The 19,220-nt window shown below is 23.6% G+C and overlaps 1 protein-coding gene across 1 annotated transcript in view; it reads left to right on the top strand.

The window, feature by feature from the left end:
• LOC117173787 (transmembrane protein 8B) overlaps positions 1-18,976 on the top strand; it is a 35,252-nt gene extending 16,276 nt beyond the window's left edge. The window contains exons 5-7 of the mRNA XM_033362429.1: positions 1,381-1,778; positions 7,249-7,537; positions 18,247-18,976. Of these exons, the coding sequence (XP_033218320.1) occupies positions 1,381-1,778; positions 7,249-7,537; positions 18,247-18,976 (1,417 nt within the window). The remainder of the gene's footprint in view (positions 1-1,380; positions 1,779-7,248; positions 7,538-18,246) is intronic.
• Positions 18,977-19,220: the final 244 nt, after the last annotated feature.

The following is a 19,220-nucleotide window of genomic DNA, read 5'->3' as shown; positions in this document are numbered from 1 at the left end:
AACTGATTAATTTTTTAATGACAATCTCTCATTTTTAGATGAAAATTCGTGTATTTTTCGACAGAAATTAATCTTTTTGGTTATAAATTTATCTTTGTGGATAAAAACTTAACTATTCCAGTTGAAGATTCATAATTTTAGTTGAAAATTCATCAGTTTTGTTTAAAATTCAACTAATACAGTTGAAACTTTAATTATTTTGTTGAAAATTGTTTTTTTTGTGTCGGAAATTAGTGGTTTTTAAGCTGGAGTTCCAGTTGAACATTCCATAATCTTAGTCAAAAAAATATGTTTTTGTTAGAACATTAATTTTTTTGACAAAAAATTTAACTATTCAATTTTTGGTTCGAAAATGATCTTTTTTAGTTGAAAATTGATGAAAAACTTCATGAAAAAAATAGAAATGATTTTCTATTCTATTGTTAATTTATTTTTAGTATAAAAAATTGTTCATTATTACATTTTTCTTAAATCAATAATATTTAATACAAGAAAATTTATTTAATTGTTTAAATTTGGGTCTTTTATGAAAAAAATTGAAATAAATGTTCCTAGTTGAAAATGAATCTTTTTACTTAAAAATTTAATTATTACATGTAAATATTAATCATTTTAATCAAAAATTCAGCACATTGTTTTAAAATTTAACTATTGTTTTTTTATATATATATTTTAAAAAAAATTTTTAACTGAAAATGTAACTATTCCAATTGAGTACTCTATGATTTTCTTTTATAATTTATTTCTTTTATTGAAACTTTCACGATTTTGTTAAAAATTATTCTTTTTTGTTGAAAATTAATTTATTTAACTGAAAATGCAGGGAACTATTCCGGTTGAATATTTCATAATTATTAGAAATTGATCTCTTTGTTCGAACAATATTTTTGTTACTTAAGCGTTCAACTATTTACTTTTTGGTAGGAAAATTATATTGTTCAGTTAGAAATTCGTTTTCTTTGTTGAAATTTTGAATTTGAATTTTTGTTTTTAAATTTATTTTGTTTTGTATTCTGTATTTTGTATTCATTGAAATCTTTGAAATCTTCGGGAATTAAAAAAAAAATCTTTTACATTTTAGCGAAATAGTTTAAATATTTTCAATATTTGTTAAATCTTTGAAATATTTCTTAAATTATGCGAAATCTTTGAAATCTTTGTGAATACTTTTCAAATCTTACAAAATTTTGCGATAACTTTTAAATGTTTTGTGAAATTTTTTTAAATCTTTGAAAACTTTGTAAAATCTTTTCAAGTCATTATAATCTTTTGACATCTTTGAAATCATTATGAAATTATTGAAAAATTTGTGAAATTTTTTTAATTCTTTGAAAAACTTTCAAAAATCTTTGAATTCGTTTTTAAGTAATTTTTTTATAGACAACACTTGGCGAGCATTGCAATGAACGGTTCGGAAACGAAGTTGTTATTCAGCCCCTACGACAAGGATCTCCATTATGTAACTCTTCGTCTTCTAACCGGAAATGAGACAAACATTTCCTTGAAGCTGACTGAAAGTTCATCTTCATTAAGAAATCTAAGCTACGTAAGCCTCGTCAGAAAATCACTGCCTGATTTTTTTCTGTTCGATTACGAACATCTTCGGGAGAACAAAAAAGAAGCTGCGCCAATGAATCTCACTTCCGGAATTCTGTCAATTTTTAAATTTGAGGTCGGGCCCATTTATGATATCGGTGGGACCTTGTCCATCGGCCTTAAAGTGGCTGAAAATCAAGCTAAGGAGAAGAAAATTCTTCTTGTCGGCTGTGTTTCTTTAGGTTCGTGAATTTTATTTTTTTGAATTTTTAAGGGATCATCCGTAAAAAAACGTATGAATCTATGAATTTTTAATCCAAAAGGAAATGATTTTTATCATTTAATAATTAAAATAGATGCTTATTATAATTGATTTATTTCTTTTTCTTAAATATTTTAATTGGAATTTTCTCAATTATATTAAATTATTAACAATAATTTACCTCTATTTTCATTTCACCAAATTTTTAACAACACAGTTAAATTTTTTAGCAAAAAAGATAACTAAAAAAAAGATGAATTTTGATTCTGCAAAGATAAATTTGTAAGAAAATGGTTGATTTCTCAACTGGAATTGTCGGGGAATTTTCATATTCCTAAAAATCTAGAAATGTGTGAGCATTTTTCTTAAAGTCAGGGAATTTTTTCGAGGGCACGTATAATTTTTTTAAATTGCAATATAAAATTTAATAACAATGATTTTTTATATTTAGAAGTAGCTTTATATTACTGTATCTAACTATTTCGTTGAAAATTCTTTTTTTTTTAAAGTTGAAATTAACTTTTTCAACTGAAGATTTAACTATTCTATATCTGAAAATGATTTTTTAAAAAAGAAATGTAATTTTATGCTCAAAAAGACAAATTTTCAATAAAATATATGAATTTTCTACAAAACAGGTAAACGTTTTCCACTCGACACTGTGTGTTTTCAACACAAAAGTAAATTTTCTACCAAGTAGTAAACTTTTCAAATCAATAGTTTCAGTGTGAACTATTTTCAGTTAAAAAAATTAATTTTAAAGAACAAAAAAAAGAATTTTCCACAATTTTAATGTTTAATTGAAGCAAAAAAAAATGACTTGGCAACAAAATAGTTCAATTTACACCCAAAATATGAATTTAAAAAAAATAAGATTAATTTGATACCCAAAAAGACAAACTTTCAACAAAATACATCAATTTTCCATAAAACAATTGGATTTCCCACCCCAAACTAAATACTTGCATTTTCTAGCAAAATACTTGAATTTTTAACGAAATAGTTTAATTTTTGAGAAAAAAGATAAGTTTTTAATTAAAAATGTAATAATTACATTCTAAATTTAAAAATTTTATTTTCAACAGAAAAAAAATGAATTTTAAACAAAATTTAACCAAAAAAGACGGGCTTTTAACAATAATAGTTGAATCCACAATAAAAAAAATGATTAAAAAAAAAATTAAATTAATTTTCTACACAAAAAGACGAATTTTTAACAAAGTAAATAAATTTTCTACAAAATAGTTTTACTTTTCACTCAAAATTATAAATTCCCAACAAAAAAGATTAATTTTTAGTTAAAGATATCAATTTTGAACCAAAAATAAAATATATATATATTGTCAGTTTTCAAAAATGGTCAAATTTTCCACTTAAAAGATTTTAACTAAAACTTAAACTATTTTAACAAAATAGTTTAACTTTTAACCAGGTAGTTGAATTTTCAAAAAAAGGATACATTTTTAACGAAAAGTTCCATTCATAATATTTTAACAAAAAAATATTTTAATTCAAGTCAAAACAGTTGAATGCAAAAAAAATCGTATTTTCCAAAAAATAATTAAAGTTTGAACTAAACAGATGAATTTTCAACAAAATAGATCAATTTCTAACTGATAAGATTAATTTTCTACCAAAAAAAAACGAATTTTCCACGGAATAAATGAATTTTTAAATACAAAAGATTAATTTTAACCAAATAGTTGATTTTTTAACGAAAAAGACTCAATTTTCACCTACAAATGTAGTAGTTAAATTTTCGGCTAAAAAATTTAATTTTAAAAGAAAAAAAGAAACAAATTTTGAACAAAATATTTCAATTTTTCAACAAAAAAGATACATTTTTAACAAAGTAGGAAAACTGAATTTTCAATCAAATAATTACATTGTCCATAAAATAGTAGAGTTTTTAGCAAAAGAGATGAATTTTCAAAATGTAAACGTCGAATTTTCAATAAAAGTTGAATTTTTATCCAGGAAAGTTTTTTGTGTCAATAAAAAAAAGATTTTTAATCTTCAAGCCCACGAATTTTCAACGAAAGAATTGAATTTTCAATCTAAAAGTTGAATTTTCAAATAGATAGTTGAATTTTTTAATTAAAAAATATACATTCTTAAACTAAAAAACCCAATTTCTAACAAAAAACAGAATAGTTAATTTTTTATTTAAAAAAGTTAATTTTCAATCAAACAAACGAACTTTCTAGAAAAATTTGGATTTGCTACTAACTTGATAAATTTGTTACCAAACTGATCACTTTTCAATGTAAAAAAAATAATTTTTAACTAAAAAAACATGTTCATCTAAAAAACAATTTTATTTAAATCCTCAAAAATTCATTTTACATGAAGATCACGAATTTTCAACAAAATACATACACTTTCAACTAAAACAAATTCTTTTTTCAACCAATTATGAAATGTTTAAAGTTTCAATTAAAAAATTAATTTTCAATACAAAAAATTAATTTTTAACACAATAATTGAAGTTTTAACCAAATAAATCAATTTTTAACTAAAATGATGGATACTAACTGAAAAAATTAATTTTTAATGAAGTTGTTCAACTTTTGACCAAAAAGTTATATTTTCTACCAAATTATTAAATTTTCAATTTAAAAAAATTAATTTTTAACAAAAAGAAATATTTTTCAAGAAATTAGTTTTAAATTTCAACCTATAAGTAAAATGTCAAACCTAAAAAGATGAGTTTTCAACCAAAAATGTAATGGGTAATGTTTCACCGAAAATTATTTAAATTTTAAATAAAAAAGTCAAATTTATCCAAAAAGGCGAATCTAAAAAAAAAAGTAAATTTTCAACCTAATTGTAAAATTTCTAACCAATAGAATTAATTTTTTTTATGAAAAACACAATTTTTTCACAAAATACATGAATTTCCAAAAAAAAGTTTAATTTTCAAATGAAGAAATATCAATTTTGAACAAAAAATTCAATTTTCAAATGCTCAGCTATAAAATTAATTTTCAAAAAGAAAAAAAAAACAATAAAAAAACGAACATGATTTTTGTAGAAATGAAATAAATTTTTAACGTGGAAATTCCTCTTCATTGTTGAAAATGTAACTTTTTGTTAAAAATTAATTTGTTGTTGTTGTTGAGAATTCACTGTTCAATTAACAATTTAACTATTTCACTTTGGTTCGAAAATTGATATTTTTTAGTTGAAGATTCATGTATTTTGTTACAATTTTGTCTTGGTTGAAAATTCGTCCTTTTTGGTGAAAAAAACAACTTTTTGAGAATAAATTAATCTGGCATGGTTCATGATTAAACAATTTGGTAGAAAAATAAACTATTCGGTTAAAAAAGAACTATTTTGTTAAAAATTTATATTTTTTATTCAAATCCTGACTATATGGTTAAAAATGAATCTGTTTTTATGAAAATTTAACTATCTGGTAGCATAATTAACCTTTTCGTTAAAAAATCTTTTTTTTTTAAGATTCAACATTTCAGGTAAAAATTAATCTCTTTGGTTGAAAATGTAACTATTTTATTCAAAATTCTTTTTTTTTTGTGAGAATTTTTTTTCAACTAACAATGTAACTATTTTACTTTAAGTTGAAAATTGATATTTTTATTGAAAATTCAATTGTTCAATTTTTGGTTGAAAATTTATATTTTTTAGTTAAAAAAACGTATTTTTGGTTGACATTAATCCTCTTGGTTAAAAATTCATCTATGTGGTCAAAAATTAAACTATTCCAGGTAAAGATTTATAATTTTAGTTGAAAATTTACCAGTTTGGTTTAAAATTTAACTGATCCCATTTAAAACTTTAATTATTTTACTGAAAAAAGCTTTTTTTGGTTGCGAATTAATTTTTTTTTTTCAACTGAAAATGTAACTAACTATTCCAGTTTAATATTTCATAATTTTTGTCTTTTTAGATTAGTTTTTTTTACTAAAAATTTAACTATTCAGTTTTTGGTTCGAAAATTATATTTTTTAGTTGAGAATTCGTATTTTTGGTAGAAATAAATCTTTTCGTCTAAAAATTAATCTTTTTGTTCGATTAATAGACTGTTCTAAAATGTAACTATTTTTTAATATTACTTTTTTGTCAAATTTTTTTTATTTAAACAGAAAATGTAACTATGCTAATTGAATATTCTATTATTATAGTTGAAAATTCACCTCTTTGGTTAAAACTTTAACAGTTTTATTGAAAATTAATGTTTTTTAACTGAAAATGGTGAGAATTGATATTTTTATTGAAAATTGATCTTTTCTAGTTCAAGATTCATGTATTTTTTTAAAAATTCGTCTTTTTAAATTACTCTTCTTGGTTGGAAATTCGTCCTTTTTAGTTAAAAAAATCAACTTTTTGGGTCCAAATTAATCTGGGTTGGTTCAGGATTCGACAATTTGTTAAAAAATTAAACTATTTGGCCGAAAATAAACTATTTTGTTAATAATGCATATTTTTGGTTTAAGTCTAACTACTTGGTTTAAAATTATTTTATTTTCATGAAAACTTAACTTTCTGATAGAAATTTTTTTAAATTAAAGTTCCACCAGTTTCTAAAAAATTCATCCTCTTGGATTTAAAATTAAGACTTCTGTAGAAACTTAATATTTGTTAGTAGGAAAATAATCTTCTTGGTTGAAAATTCATCTTTGTGGTCGAAAATTTAACTATTCCAGTTAGATTCATCATTAAAGATGAAAACTTGCTTTTTTTTTGGTTGAGAATTAATTTTTTTAACTGAAAATGTAACTTACTATTCTTGTTTAATGTTTCATAATATTAGTCAGAAATGTATCTCTTTTGTTCAACATCAATTTTTTTTTACTAAAAATTTAACTATTCAGTTTTTCGCTCGAAAATTATATTTTCTAGATGAAAATTCGTCTTTTTTGGCAGAAATAAATCTTTTCGGTTAAAAATTAATCGTTATGTTTGAAAATTCAATTAAAAGAGTTAGAGATTCATCTTTTTAGCTGAATATTCAGCACACTGTTCTAAAATGTAACTATTTTTTTAATATATATTTTTTTGTCAGATTTTTTTTTATTTAAACAGGAAATGTAACTATTCTAATTGAATATTCTATTATTCTAGTTGAAAATTCATCGTTTTGGTTGAAACTTGAACTGTTTTATTGAAAATTAATGTTTTTTAACTGAAAATGCATATTTTTTATTTCTGGTAGACAATTTTTTGTGTTGAAAGTTCAACCATTTTAAAAATAATTCATCCTGTTGGCTTTAAAATTATTTTATTTTGTATAAAATTAAACTATTTTAGTAGAAAATTAATCTTCTTGCTGGAAAATTAATTTTTTATTGAATATTCAATATATATTCTGACTTGAAAATTAAAAAATCTAAAGTGTTCCGAGGGCGGGGGGGGGGGGGTAATATTTAAAAATTGGTAACGTAGATATATTAATAACTAATTTTATAATTTGATTTTTAATTTAGGTTACATTTCAAATATTACGCCGGGTGCTGGCTGTGTTCGGGAGGAAAAAACGAGTCCGCCAGATATTTTTGCGAACGAAACTAGTCCATTTTTTATTCACGTGCCTTATCCTGAGCCAGGAGTTTGGTATTTGAGCGTGAAAGCTTTTCAGGTCGAGGAAAAATGTTCCTGTGCTGGGAATTGCACAAAAATTCCTTGTGAAAATTGTGATTGTATTCAGGATATAGATCTTAGGATAGAGAGCAGTATATCGTCCTCGTCGTGCATCGAGGGACTTTGCAACTCAAGGTTCGAATTTTTAATTTTTGTCTTACAAGGGAAAATTAATCTTTTGTAGTTGAAAATTCATTTTTTTGTTGTTAAAAATTTTACTTTTTTGTTGAAAATTAAATTTTTTTGTAACTGAAAAGTAATTTTTTACTGAAAATATAACTGTCTTATTTTTGTGTTGAAAATTAATCTTTTGCAGTTGAAAATTAATTTATTTTTTTTAGTAAAAATTGTACTTTTTTGTTGAAAATTAGTTGCTTTTTTGTTAATAAAAAATAATTTTTTCTGAAAATATAACTGTTCTATCTTTATGTTGAAAATTAGTTTTTTTTTTGTTACTATAAATTAATTTTTTACTGAAAATATAACTGTTCTATTTTTGTGTTGAAAATTAATCTTTTGTAGTTGAAAATTATTATTTTTTTATTAAAAATTGTACTTTTTTGTTGAAAATTAGTTGTTTTTTTTTGTTACTAAAAATTAATATTTTCTCTGAAAATATAACTCTTCCATTTTGTGTTGAACATTTATCTTTTGTAGTTGAAAATTCATTTTTTTTTGTAAAAATTTTATTTTTTTTGTTGAAAATTAAATTTTTTTGTAACTAAAAAGTAATTTTTTACTGAAAATATAACTGTCTTATTTTTGTATTGAAAATTAATCTTTTGCAGTTGAAAATTAATTTATTTTTTTTAGTAAAAATTGTACTTTTTTGTTGAAAATTAGTTGCTTTTTTTGTTAATAAAAAATAATTTTTTACTGAAAATATAACTGTTCTATCTTTATGTTGAAAAATAATCTTTTGCAGTTGAAAATTAATTTTTTTTTATTAAAAATTCTACTTTTTATTGAAACTTAGTTGTTTTTTTTGTTACTAAAAATTAATTTTTTACGGAAAATATAACTGTTCTATTTTTGTGTTGAAAAGTAATCTTTTGTAGTTGAAGATTAATTTTTTTTATTAAAAATTGTACTTTTTTGTTGAAATTTAGTTTTTTTTGTTACTAAAAAGTAATATTTTCTCTGAAAATATAACTCTTCCATTTTGTTTTGAACATTTATCTTTTTTAGTAGAAAATTCAACTTTTCATTAGAAAATTTATGTAATTTGTTGAAAATGCATCTTCCTTAATGTGAAATTGATCTTTTTTGTTAGAAATTTCATCTATCATGATTGAAATATCAACTACTATATTTTTGGTTGAGAATTCTTCTCGTTTAGTTCGAAAATTCAACTCCTAATTCGAAAATTGAGATAATTTGTTGAAAATTCGTCCTTTTCGTTTTGAAGTTCATCTTTTTTGTCAGAAATTTCATCTTTTATGATTGAAATATCAATTATTATATTGTTGGTTAAAAATTCTTTCTTTTTGTTAATTTTTTCAACTGTAAATGTAATTTGATAAATTTGTGGAAATTCATCTTTTTAGTTGAAATTTACTCTATTTTGGTTGAAAAATAATCTTCTTGGTCTTCCTCTTTTTTGAATAATAAGGAAACTACTTGTTTGAAAATTGGACTTTTTTTGTTAAAAATTAGTTTTTTTTATTTTTTGAAAATTACATTTTTTTGTACTAGAAATGTAAATTTAGCATTTTTGATTTAAAATATATCTTTTTTAATTAGAAATTCAACTGTTTTTCGAGAATTCATGTATTTTGTTGTAAATTTGTCTTTTTTACATCAAATTAATCTTCTTGGTTTGAAATGTCTTATTTTTTGGTCTAAAATGCAACGGTTTGTTTGAAAATTAACTTTTGTGTTGAAAATTCATTTAAATTGTTCAAAATTATTTTTTAACTGTAAATTTAATTTATCAATTTTTGTTTAAAAATTTCAAAACTACTTTCAACTATTTTGTTAAAAATTTTACTTTTTTGTTGAAAATTAGATTTTTTTGTTGGTATAAATGATCTTTTCACTGAAAATATAACTGTTGCATTTTGTGTTGAAAATGAATCTTTTGTAGTTCAAAATTCATAAATTTTTAAAATTAAAGATGGTACTTTTTTGTTACTAAAAATTAATTTTTTACTGAAAATATAACTGTTCCATTTTGTGTTGAAAATGTATGTAATTTGTTCAAAACTCCTCTTTTTTAATGTAAATTTTATCTTTTTGTTAGAAATTTCATATTTTATGATTGAAATATCAACTATTATATTCTTGGTTGAGAATTTTTCTCTTTTAGTTTGAAAATTCAACTCTTAATTTGAAAATTGAGATAATTTGTTAAAAATTCGTCTTTTTCATTTTGAAGTTCATCTTTTTTGTTAGAAATTTCATCTTGTATGTTTGAAATATCAAATATTATATTTTCGGTTAAAAATTATTTATTTTTGTTTAAAAATTCAACTATTTTTTATAAATTTAATTATTTGTGAAAAATTTAACTATTTTGTTCAACTTTTGTTATTTTTGTTATCAAATTAATTTGGTTAACTGTAAATATAAAATTTCCATTTTTCTTAAAAGATTCATTTTTTTGAGTTGAAATTTACACTTTTTTGGTTGAAAAATAGTTTTTTTGTTGTTGTTTTTTTTCTTGGAAAATGAAATTGTTTGTACTAGAAATGTAACATTTCCATTTTTGGTTGAAAATATATCTTTTTTTAGTTAGAAATTCAATGATTTTTTCGAGAATTCCTGTATTTTGTTGAAAATTTTTTTTTTTTTTACATAAAATTAATTTTCCTGGTTTGAAATGTGTTCTTTTTGGGTCTAAAATGGAACGGTTTGGTTGAAAATTAACTTGGTTGTTGAAAATTTATTTTTTCGTGCTGAAATCCCAACTTTTATTAGAAATAAAATTTCTCTTTTGGTTTGGAAGATTATTTTTTTTTTTTAAATTCGTCTTTGAGTTGAAAAATTTGTCATTTTAGTTGAAAATTGATTTCTCTTATTCAAAAATTCACTTTTGTGTTGAAAATTTATTTAAATTGTTCAAAATTACTTTTTAACTGTATCTTTTTTAGTAAGATTAGTTCTTTGTTGAAAATTCCTCTTTTTTTGAAAAATTAATTTTGTAGGTTACAAATACAATTATGTGCTTACAAACTCAACAATTATGTTAAAAATTTGATTATTTATGAAAAATTTAACTATTTTGTTCAAATTTTGTTATCTTTGGTTTACAATTAATTTTTTAAACTGTAAATGTAAATGGTAAAATCTGTTGAAAATTCATCTTTTCAGTTGAAATTTACTCTTTTTGGGTTGAAAACTGGAAACTGCTTGTTTGAAAATTTGACTATTTTTCTTTAAAATTAGTTGTTTTTTTTGGGGGGGGGGGGATTTTTGTACTAGAAATGGTTTGGTTGAAAATTAACTTTTTTGTTGAAAATTTATTTTTTCGTGCTTAAATTCCAATTTTTATTAAAAATAAAATTTGTCTTTTAGCTTGGAAGATTATTTATTTGTTGAACTTTCTTCTTTTGGTTGAGAAATTTGTCATTTTAGGTGAAAATTCATCTCTTTTATTAAAAATTGACTTTTGTGTTGAAAATGAATTTAAATTGTTCAAAATTATTTTTTAACTGGAAATTTAATTTTTCAATTTTTGGCTGAAAATATATCTTTTTTAGTTAGATTAGTTCTTTGTTGCAAATTCCTCTTTTTTTTAGAAAATTAATCTTATAGGGTACAAATACAAATATGTGCTTAAAAATCCAAACTATTTTGTTGAAAATTAAATTTTTTGTAGAAAATTTTACTGTTTTTATGTTCAAAAGTCAACTTTTTTCTCAAACGTTCAACTTTTTTGTTTTAAGATTCAACTATTTTTTTGAAAAATCATCTTTCGCTGTATAAAATTCAAGTAATTGGTTAGAAATTCAATCATTTTCTTGAAAATTGAACTATTTTGTTAAAAAGTCCTTTTATTGGTCGAAAATTCAACTACTTGGAAAAAATGTATGCTCTTGTCTTGAAAAATCAATTATTTCGTAAAAAAATTCCAGTGTTTTGTTTAAAATTCATCTGTCATGGTTAAAAATTACCTTTTTTATCAAAAATTCATTTTTTGGGTATCAAAGTCATTGATTTTCTAAAACAATGGACATTTCTGGTTGAAAAATAAACTAATTGGTTAAAAAGTAATTGTTTGAAGGAAAATTCAAATATTTTGTTGAGCATTCGTCTTTTTTGAATAGAAAAATCGACCCTCTCGATTGAAAATTCATTTTTTTGCAGGAAAGTTCTATTTCTAGTTTAAAAATCACTTTTTTATGTTGAAAATAAACTATTTTTTGGTTGAAAATCGTTCTTTTTGATACATTTTAACTGTTTTTTATTTAAAATTTAAATCTTATTTGGATTAAATATCAACGATTATATTTTTCATTGAGAATTTATGTTTTATGCTTGAAAAATGAACTACTTCGCTCAAGATTGGTCTACTTTGTTGAATATTCCTTTTTATTTTGAAGATTTATCGCTGGATAAAAATTGAACTATTTCATTAAAAACTCATCTTTTTGAATGAATTCAACTTTTTCTTTATTCAAAATTAAATTCTTTCTTAATTAAAATAACGACTATTATATTTTTCGTTTAAAAAACATTACTTTCGATAAAAAATTGTCTATTTCATTAAAATGTCTTCTTTTGTTTGTTAAAAATTAATTCGTAACTGAAAATCAAAGTGTTTGAATTGTGGAAAAGTAATCTTTTTTGTTTGAGTTCGAGCGTTTAAATTAAAATAAAAATTTTTGTTTGTTAAAATAGCAACTAATTTTGGTGATAATTAAACTTTTTGGTCGAAAATTAATTTTTGCTGAAAAATTATATTTTTTCGTTAAATACTTAACCGTTTTGTAGATAATTTGTCCTTTTGGCGCTAGAATTAGAATATTTTGATGACAATTAGTGTATTGTAAAATCCAACTACTAGATTAAGGGTTAAACTAGTTGTTTATTGATTTTTTTAGGATTCATCATTTTGAAAATGTAACTATTTTGTTGAAATTAAAAAAAATATATTTAGAATTAACTTTTTGAACTAACAATGTAACTATTCTATTTTTTGTTGGAAATTGATATTTTCATTGAAAATTGATCTTTTCAGGTTGAAAAAGTTTAGCTAATTTGTTGAAAAATCTGCTTTTTTGTCGAAACAATTTTTTTAGCTAAACATTCAACTGTTTGAATGGTGGAAAATCTGTTAATTTTGGTTAAATTCTACTGTTCTTAATTTAAAATTTTATTTTTTTATTTTTTTATGAAAAATTCGTCTGTTTTGTAAGCAAAGTTTGTCATTTTTTATTAAGAATTGATCTTTTTTGATGAAAAATTCATCTTTCGTAGTTAAAAACGAACTTTTTTGTTGAAAATTTAAATTTTCTGTTTAAAAATTTAACTATCTTTAAAAAAATTCGTCTTTTTGGCTAAAAAATTTAACGTTTTCGGGTGGAGTGCAATCTTTTTCGTTTTAAAAACTCGACCGTAAAATTGAAAATTCAACGATTTTCTTGAAACCTTATCTTATTGAATGAATTGAACTTTTTAAAATTTAGAATCATAATCTTTCTTATTTGAAATAGCAACTATTATAATTTTCTTTAAGAATCAATCTTTTTTGTTAACAATGTAACTACTTGGTTGAAAATTTGACTACTTTAAAAGAATCATTTTTTGCGTTTTAAATGCATTATTTTCGATAAAAAATTAAACTATTTTGTTAAAAATTTTTCTGTTTTTTTGTGGAAATTAAATTTTTTAACTTAAAACTCAACTGTTTGAATTATGGAAAATTCGTTATTTTTGGTTGAATTCGACTTTTTTTCATTTAAAATTGAAATATTTTTTGGTTAAAATATCCACCTAAAAATTCAACTTTTTGGTTGAAAATTGAATTCTTTTGTTGAATATTCGTCTTTTTGGTGGAAAATGCACCTGTTTTTATTCAAAAAATTGTACTTTTTGATTGAAAATTGACCTTGTTTGGTTCAAAATTCATCTTTCTTAATTGAAAACGAACTTTTATTTTGAAAATTTAAATTTTCCGGTTGCAAATTCGTTTTTTTGGAATTCAACATTTTTGTGTTGAGTTTCATCTTTTTTGTTTTAAAACTGGACCATTTGGTTGCAAATTCATCTTTGTATATTGAAAATTCAACAATGTGGTTAAAAATTAAACTATTTTCTTAAAACCTTAATTATTTTGTGGGAAATTCAAATATTTGGTTGAAAATGAAAATGTTTTTTTATTGATGTTTCTTTCTTTGAAAATTCGACTACATGCATTTTCTTGAGACCTATACCGTTTTTTAAGGTTCAAATCTCGTATTAAAAATTTTGTTAAGAAAATTTTAAAATCAGAAAGACGGTATAAGCTGCAACCAAATTTAATTAATCAATATTGTGGGTGGAACATTTACCTTGTAGGTTTAAAATTGATCTTTTTGTTTAAAAATTTGTTTCTTTGAACAACTCTTTAATAAAAAATGTGTGCTTTTGAATTTAAATTTCATCTTGTTTAATCGAACCAAGGTGAAAAAGTTATATATAATTTAAATATAATTGATATATAGTGGACAAAACACTGATATTTTTTATTTGTTGTACACAGAAAAGTTCATAAACAAATGAAAAATATCATTGTCTTATCCACTATGTATAAATTATATATAGGTTTTCCACACGGTAAATAAATGAATAAATTTGGCAATTTTATATCATCTAAAATTGTTTTATTCTTTTTATAAAACATTCCATGTTAAAAATGTTACAATATTAAAATGCTGGTCTTAGAATACTATTAAGTTGCAAAATTATCTCTATTAGTAAAAACTATTTTTTTTTTTTTATTGAAAACATAGTTTTTGGTTGAACTTAAATGTTTCTTATTTTAAATTAAAATTTTTTATTGTTCAAATATAGACGATTATATTTTACTTTGAGAATTTATGTTTCGTGGTTGAAAAATAAACTACTATTATATGTTTCGTTGAGGATTCATCTTTTTTGTTTGAAAATCTAACTACTTGGATGAAAGCTTGACTACTTTTTTAAGAGCGTCATTTTTCGTTTAAAATTCATTATCACGGATCGTCTTTTTGGTTTAAAAATTCAACGTTTTTGGTTGGAGTTTAATTTTTTTCATTTGAAAACTCGACCGTAAAATTGAAAATTCAACTATTTTGTTGAAAACTCATCTTTTTGATTGGATTCGACTTTTTTTAAATTTAAAATCAAAATATTTATTATTTGCAATAACAACTACTATATTTTTATTTGAGAATCCACCCTTTTTTGTTAAAAATTTTACTGCTTGGTTGAAACTTTGAGTACTTTCAAAAAATTCATTTTTTCATTGGAAATTCATTACTTTCGATAAAAAATTGAACTATTTTATTCAAAATCTTTTTTTTTATTATTAATTAATTCAACTTAGAATTCAACGGTTTGAATTGTGGAAAATTTCGTCATTTTTGGTCGAATTCGTCTGTTTTTAATTTAAAATTGAAATATTGTTTGGTTGAAAATTGAATTCTTGTGTTGAAAATTGTTTGTTTTTTTTATGGAAAATTCAACTATTTTGGATAGAAAATTTGTTCGTTTTTTATTTAAAAATTGATCTTTTTTATGAAAAATTCATCTTACCTAGTTACAAACAAACATTTTTGTTGAAAGTCTTAATTTTTTGGTTGAAAATTCAATTGACTTTAATAAAAATTCGTTTTTTTTGCTTTAGATTTAGATTAAAATTAGAATGAAAATATTTCTTTTTTGAAATAACAACTATTATATTTTTCTTTGAGAATCGATTTTTTTTGTTTAAAATTTATCTGCTTGGTTGAAAGCTTGACTACTTTAAAAAAAAATCATTTTTTGCGTTGAAAATTTTGTCGATAAAAATTACTTTCCATAAAAAATTTAACTATTTTGTTAAAAAATTTCATTTTTTGTTAAAAAAATTATTTTTAAACTTAAAACTCAACTGTTTGAATTGTGGAAAATTCGTCATTTTTTGTTGAATTCGACTGTTTTTAATTTAATATCAAAATATTTTTTGGTTAAAATATCAACCTAAAAATTCTACTATTTGATAGAAAATTGAAATCTTTTGTTGAAAATTCGTCTTATAAAATGGAAAATTCAACTGTTTTGGATAGAAAATTTGTCCTTTTTAATTGACAATTATCTTTTTTTTATGAAAAATTCATCTTTCCTAGTTGAAAACTAACCTTTTTGTTGGAAATCTTAATTTTCTGATTGAAAATTCAACTATTTCGTTGAAACTACGTCTTATTGAATGAATTCAACTTTTTAAAATTTAGAATCAAAATCTTTCTTATTTCAAATAACAACTATTATATTTTTCTTTAAGTATCCATCTTTTTTGTTAAAAATTTAACTACTTGACTACTTAAAAAAAACAACAAATTTGTGTTGAAAATTTATTACTTTCGATAAAAAATTTAACTATTTTGTTAAAAATTTTCTTTTTATGTTAAAAATTAATTTGTTTAACCTAAATCTCAACTCTTCGAATTGTGGAAATTCGTCATGTTTTGTTGAATTATACTGTTTTTAATTTGAAATAGAAATATTTTTTGGTTAAAGTATCAACCTAAAAATTCAAATATTTGTTTGGGGATTGAATTCTTTTGTTGAAAATTCATCTTTTTTACGGAAAATTCAACTATTTTGGATAGAAAATTTGTTCGTTTTTTATTTAAAAATTGATCTTTTTATGAAAAATTCATCTTTCCTAGTTGAAAACGAACTTTTTTGTTGAAAATCTAAGTTTTCTGGTTGAAAATTCAACGTTTTCGTTTTCGGCAGGAGCGTTGATTTTTTTTTGTTTGAAAACTCAATTATATAATTGAAAATTCCACTATTTTGTTGAAAACTCATCTTATTGAATGAATTCAACTTTCTAAAATTTAGAATGAAAATATTTCTTATTTGAAATAACAACTATTTTATTTTTCTTTGAGAATCCATCTTTTTTTGTTTAAAATTTATCTGCTTGGTTGAAAGTTTAAATACTTTTAAAAAAATTCTTTTTTTTTCGTTGGAAAATCATCTTTTTGGCTTGAAAATTCAAAGTTTTTTGTGTTGAATTTTCTCTTTTTTGTTTGAAAACTTCACCATTTGGTTAAAAATTCAACTATGTGGTTAAAAGTTCAACTTTTTTCTTAAAAATTTAATTATTTTGTGGAAAATTCAAATATTTGATTGAAAATATAACTTTTTTTATGGAAGTTTGTTTCTTTAAAAATTCAACGACGTGCATACAAAACTCAACAATTTTGTTGAAAATTTAACTATTTTAGTAAGAAGTCATCTTCTTGGTCAAAAATAAATTTTTTTAAAACATTAATCTTCTTGATAAATATGTTTTTTTCGGTAACTAAGTTAGTACATTTTTTGAGGCCGATACCGTTTTTTTAATCATCAAATTTTGTAATACAAAATGTTGTTTAAAATTAATAAAGCTTAAAATTGATCTTTTTGTTTGAAAATTCGTTTCTTTGATCAACTTATTAACAAAAAATGACTCCTTTCGGATTTAAATTTCATCTTGTCTGATCGGACCAAGGTGAAAAAATTATATATATTTCATATATAGTGGACAAAATACAGATATTTTTTATTTGTTTTACATAGAAAATTTCATAAAACAATTGAAAAATATCATTGTCTTATTCACTATATACAGGGTGGACACGCTGGGGCTTACATACATGGCGAGTTGAATGCTACCCGAATCGCACAACAGCAGGGGAGAAGCCATTATAAAGGGGTATTTTCTTATCTCGCGCCTTAAAAGTTGCATTAGGATCGGCCATTCGGCCAAGTCCGTGCATCTTCGGATCAAGTTTATGATAGTTTCCATGGATGCGTTCGAAACTTCAAACGGTTATGTTCAGATTCATCTGTTTGCCCTAATCGCTGTCAGTAAATGTAGGCAATGTCAATTTAAAGTTCACGCATGTAATATTTCATTTAGTTTATTTGAAACATATCCTGTCTATTCATAACATACCTTTTTTATGTAGTAAAAATAAGCGTTAAACACCGTTCACTCTTAGCCCACTGGAAGCGCAGAATATAATTACTATTTTATAGTATTTGTCAATCAGCAGCCATTCTAAAATGTTATTGGCACAAAAAAAAAGATGTTTACTTCTCAGTTCACATGTCCCACTTCATTATTATTTAAACACTTTTATTATTTGTAATTACTATATAGCACATAACCTATATTGTTTTGACACTTGTATCCTTTTGAAGTTTCGAACGCAACCATGAAGACTATCATAAACTTGATCCGAAGATGCACGGACTTGACCGAATGGCCGATCCGAATGAAACTTTAAAGGCGCGAAATATGAAAAAACCCCTGTATAATGGCTTCTCCCCTGCTGTTGTGCAATTCGGGTAGCATTCAAATCGCCATGTATGTAAGCCCCAGCGTGTCCACCCTGTATATATATATATATATATAAATTATATACAACTTTTTCACCCGGGAAATAAATGAAAAAAATTGAAAATTATATATTATAATCTAAAATTGTTTTATTCTTTTTATTTAACATTCCATGTTAAAAATGTTACAATATTAAAATGCTGGTCCTAGAATACCAATAGTTAGAGAAATTGCAAAAATTGTTTATGCTAATAATCAGGGGAAAGTGTGGGAATTTTGAAAATTCAGTTTATCGGAAACCTGCTTCACTAAAAAAAAAAATGAAACTATTTTAATTTAATTTCAGAGGAAGATGCATTCAGTACATGAGTGGCGGCTTCGTCTTCTCAGCTTGTCACTGTTTTTCCGGCTATCGGGGTTTCGACTGTGAAGACGACACTTACGTCCTCGAGGATGGAAAAATTTTAATCCGCGTTCTCACCCTGACTCTAAGCAACCTCCTATTTTTGGGAACAATCTACATTGCGATTCATCGAGGATATTACACCGAATCAATCGCCTACACGGGCGTCCTAATTTTCTCAAGCTTGTATCACGCTTGTGAAGCCGGTGAAGAAATCCACAGTTTCTGCATCATGCGACTGAGTGTCCTGCAATTTTGTGATTTCTTCAATGCCCTATTTTCGATTTGGGTCACTCTAGTGGCAATGGCAGGATTCGGAAGCCGATTGACTGCATTTTTCCAAGTTTTTGGGGCCCTAGTTCTCGCAATTTGCTCTGAATTGGACCGGACAGCTCTTTGGGTTTTTCTTTTACCGACAATAACGGGTTGTGGGCTGGTTGTCATTTCCTGGGGAATAAAGTGTCGCTCGATGGGCAATTTTCAGTATCCGGCTCGACCTTACAGAACATTGTATTTGGGCCTGGGTTTGCTATTAGTTATTTTAGGGCTCATTTGTTACGCGTTCTTTCAAACGAGGAAAAATTATTATCTAGTTCATAGTTTTTGGCACATGTGTGTTGCCGTTGGAGTTATGTTATTGCTGCCAAAAAGAAAACATATGGAGTGGCAGTAGGATAACACGGTCCACAACCTACGTTACCAATTTTTTATACCCCCCCCCCCCCCCCCCCCCCCCCCCCAGAAAAATAACCCAGTCCAAAAGGACAAGAATTATTTTATCATCAAAGAGACGAATTTTCTGCCAAATGTAGAGTTCTTAAATTCCGGAGAATTTAATTTCAGGTTATATAACCGAGAATATGAGAGAATTTAAAATAATTTAAGAGAATGAAAAAGTTTATGATTTTTAACAATAT

This window comes from Belonocnema kinseyi, chromosome 5 (genome assembly GCF_010883055.1).
Source record: "Belonocnema kinseyi isolate 2016_QV_RU_SX_M_011 chromosome 5, B_treatae_v1, whole genome shotgun sequence".
Classification (NCBI taxonomy): domain Eukaryota; kingdom Metazoa; phylum Arthropoda; class Insecta; order Hymenoptera; family Cynipidae; genus Belonocnema; species Belonocnema kinseyi.
Note: the sequence above shows the minus strand (reverse complement) of the source record. Positions and strands in the feature narration are given on the sequence as shown.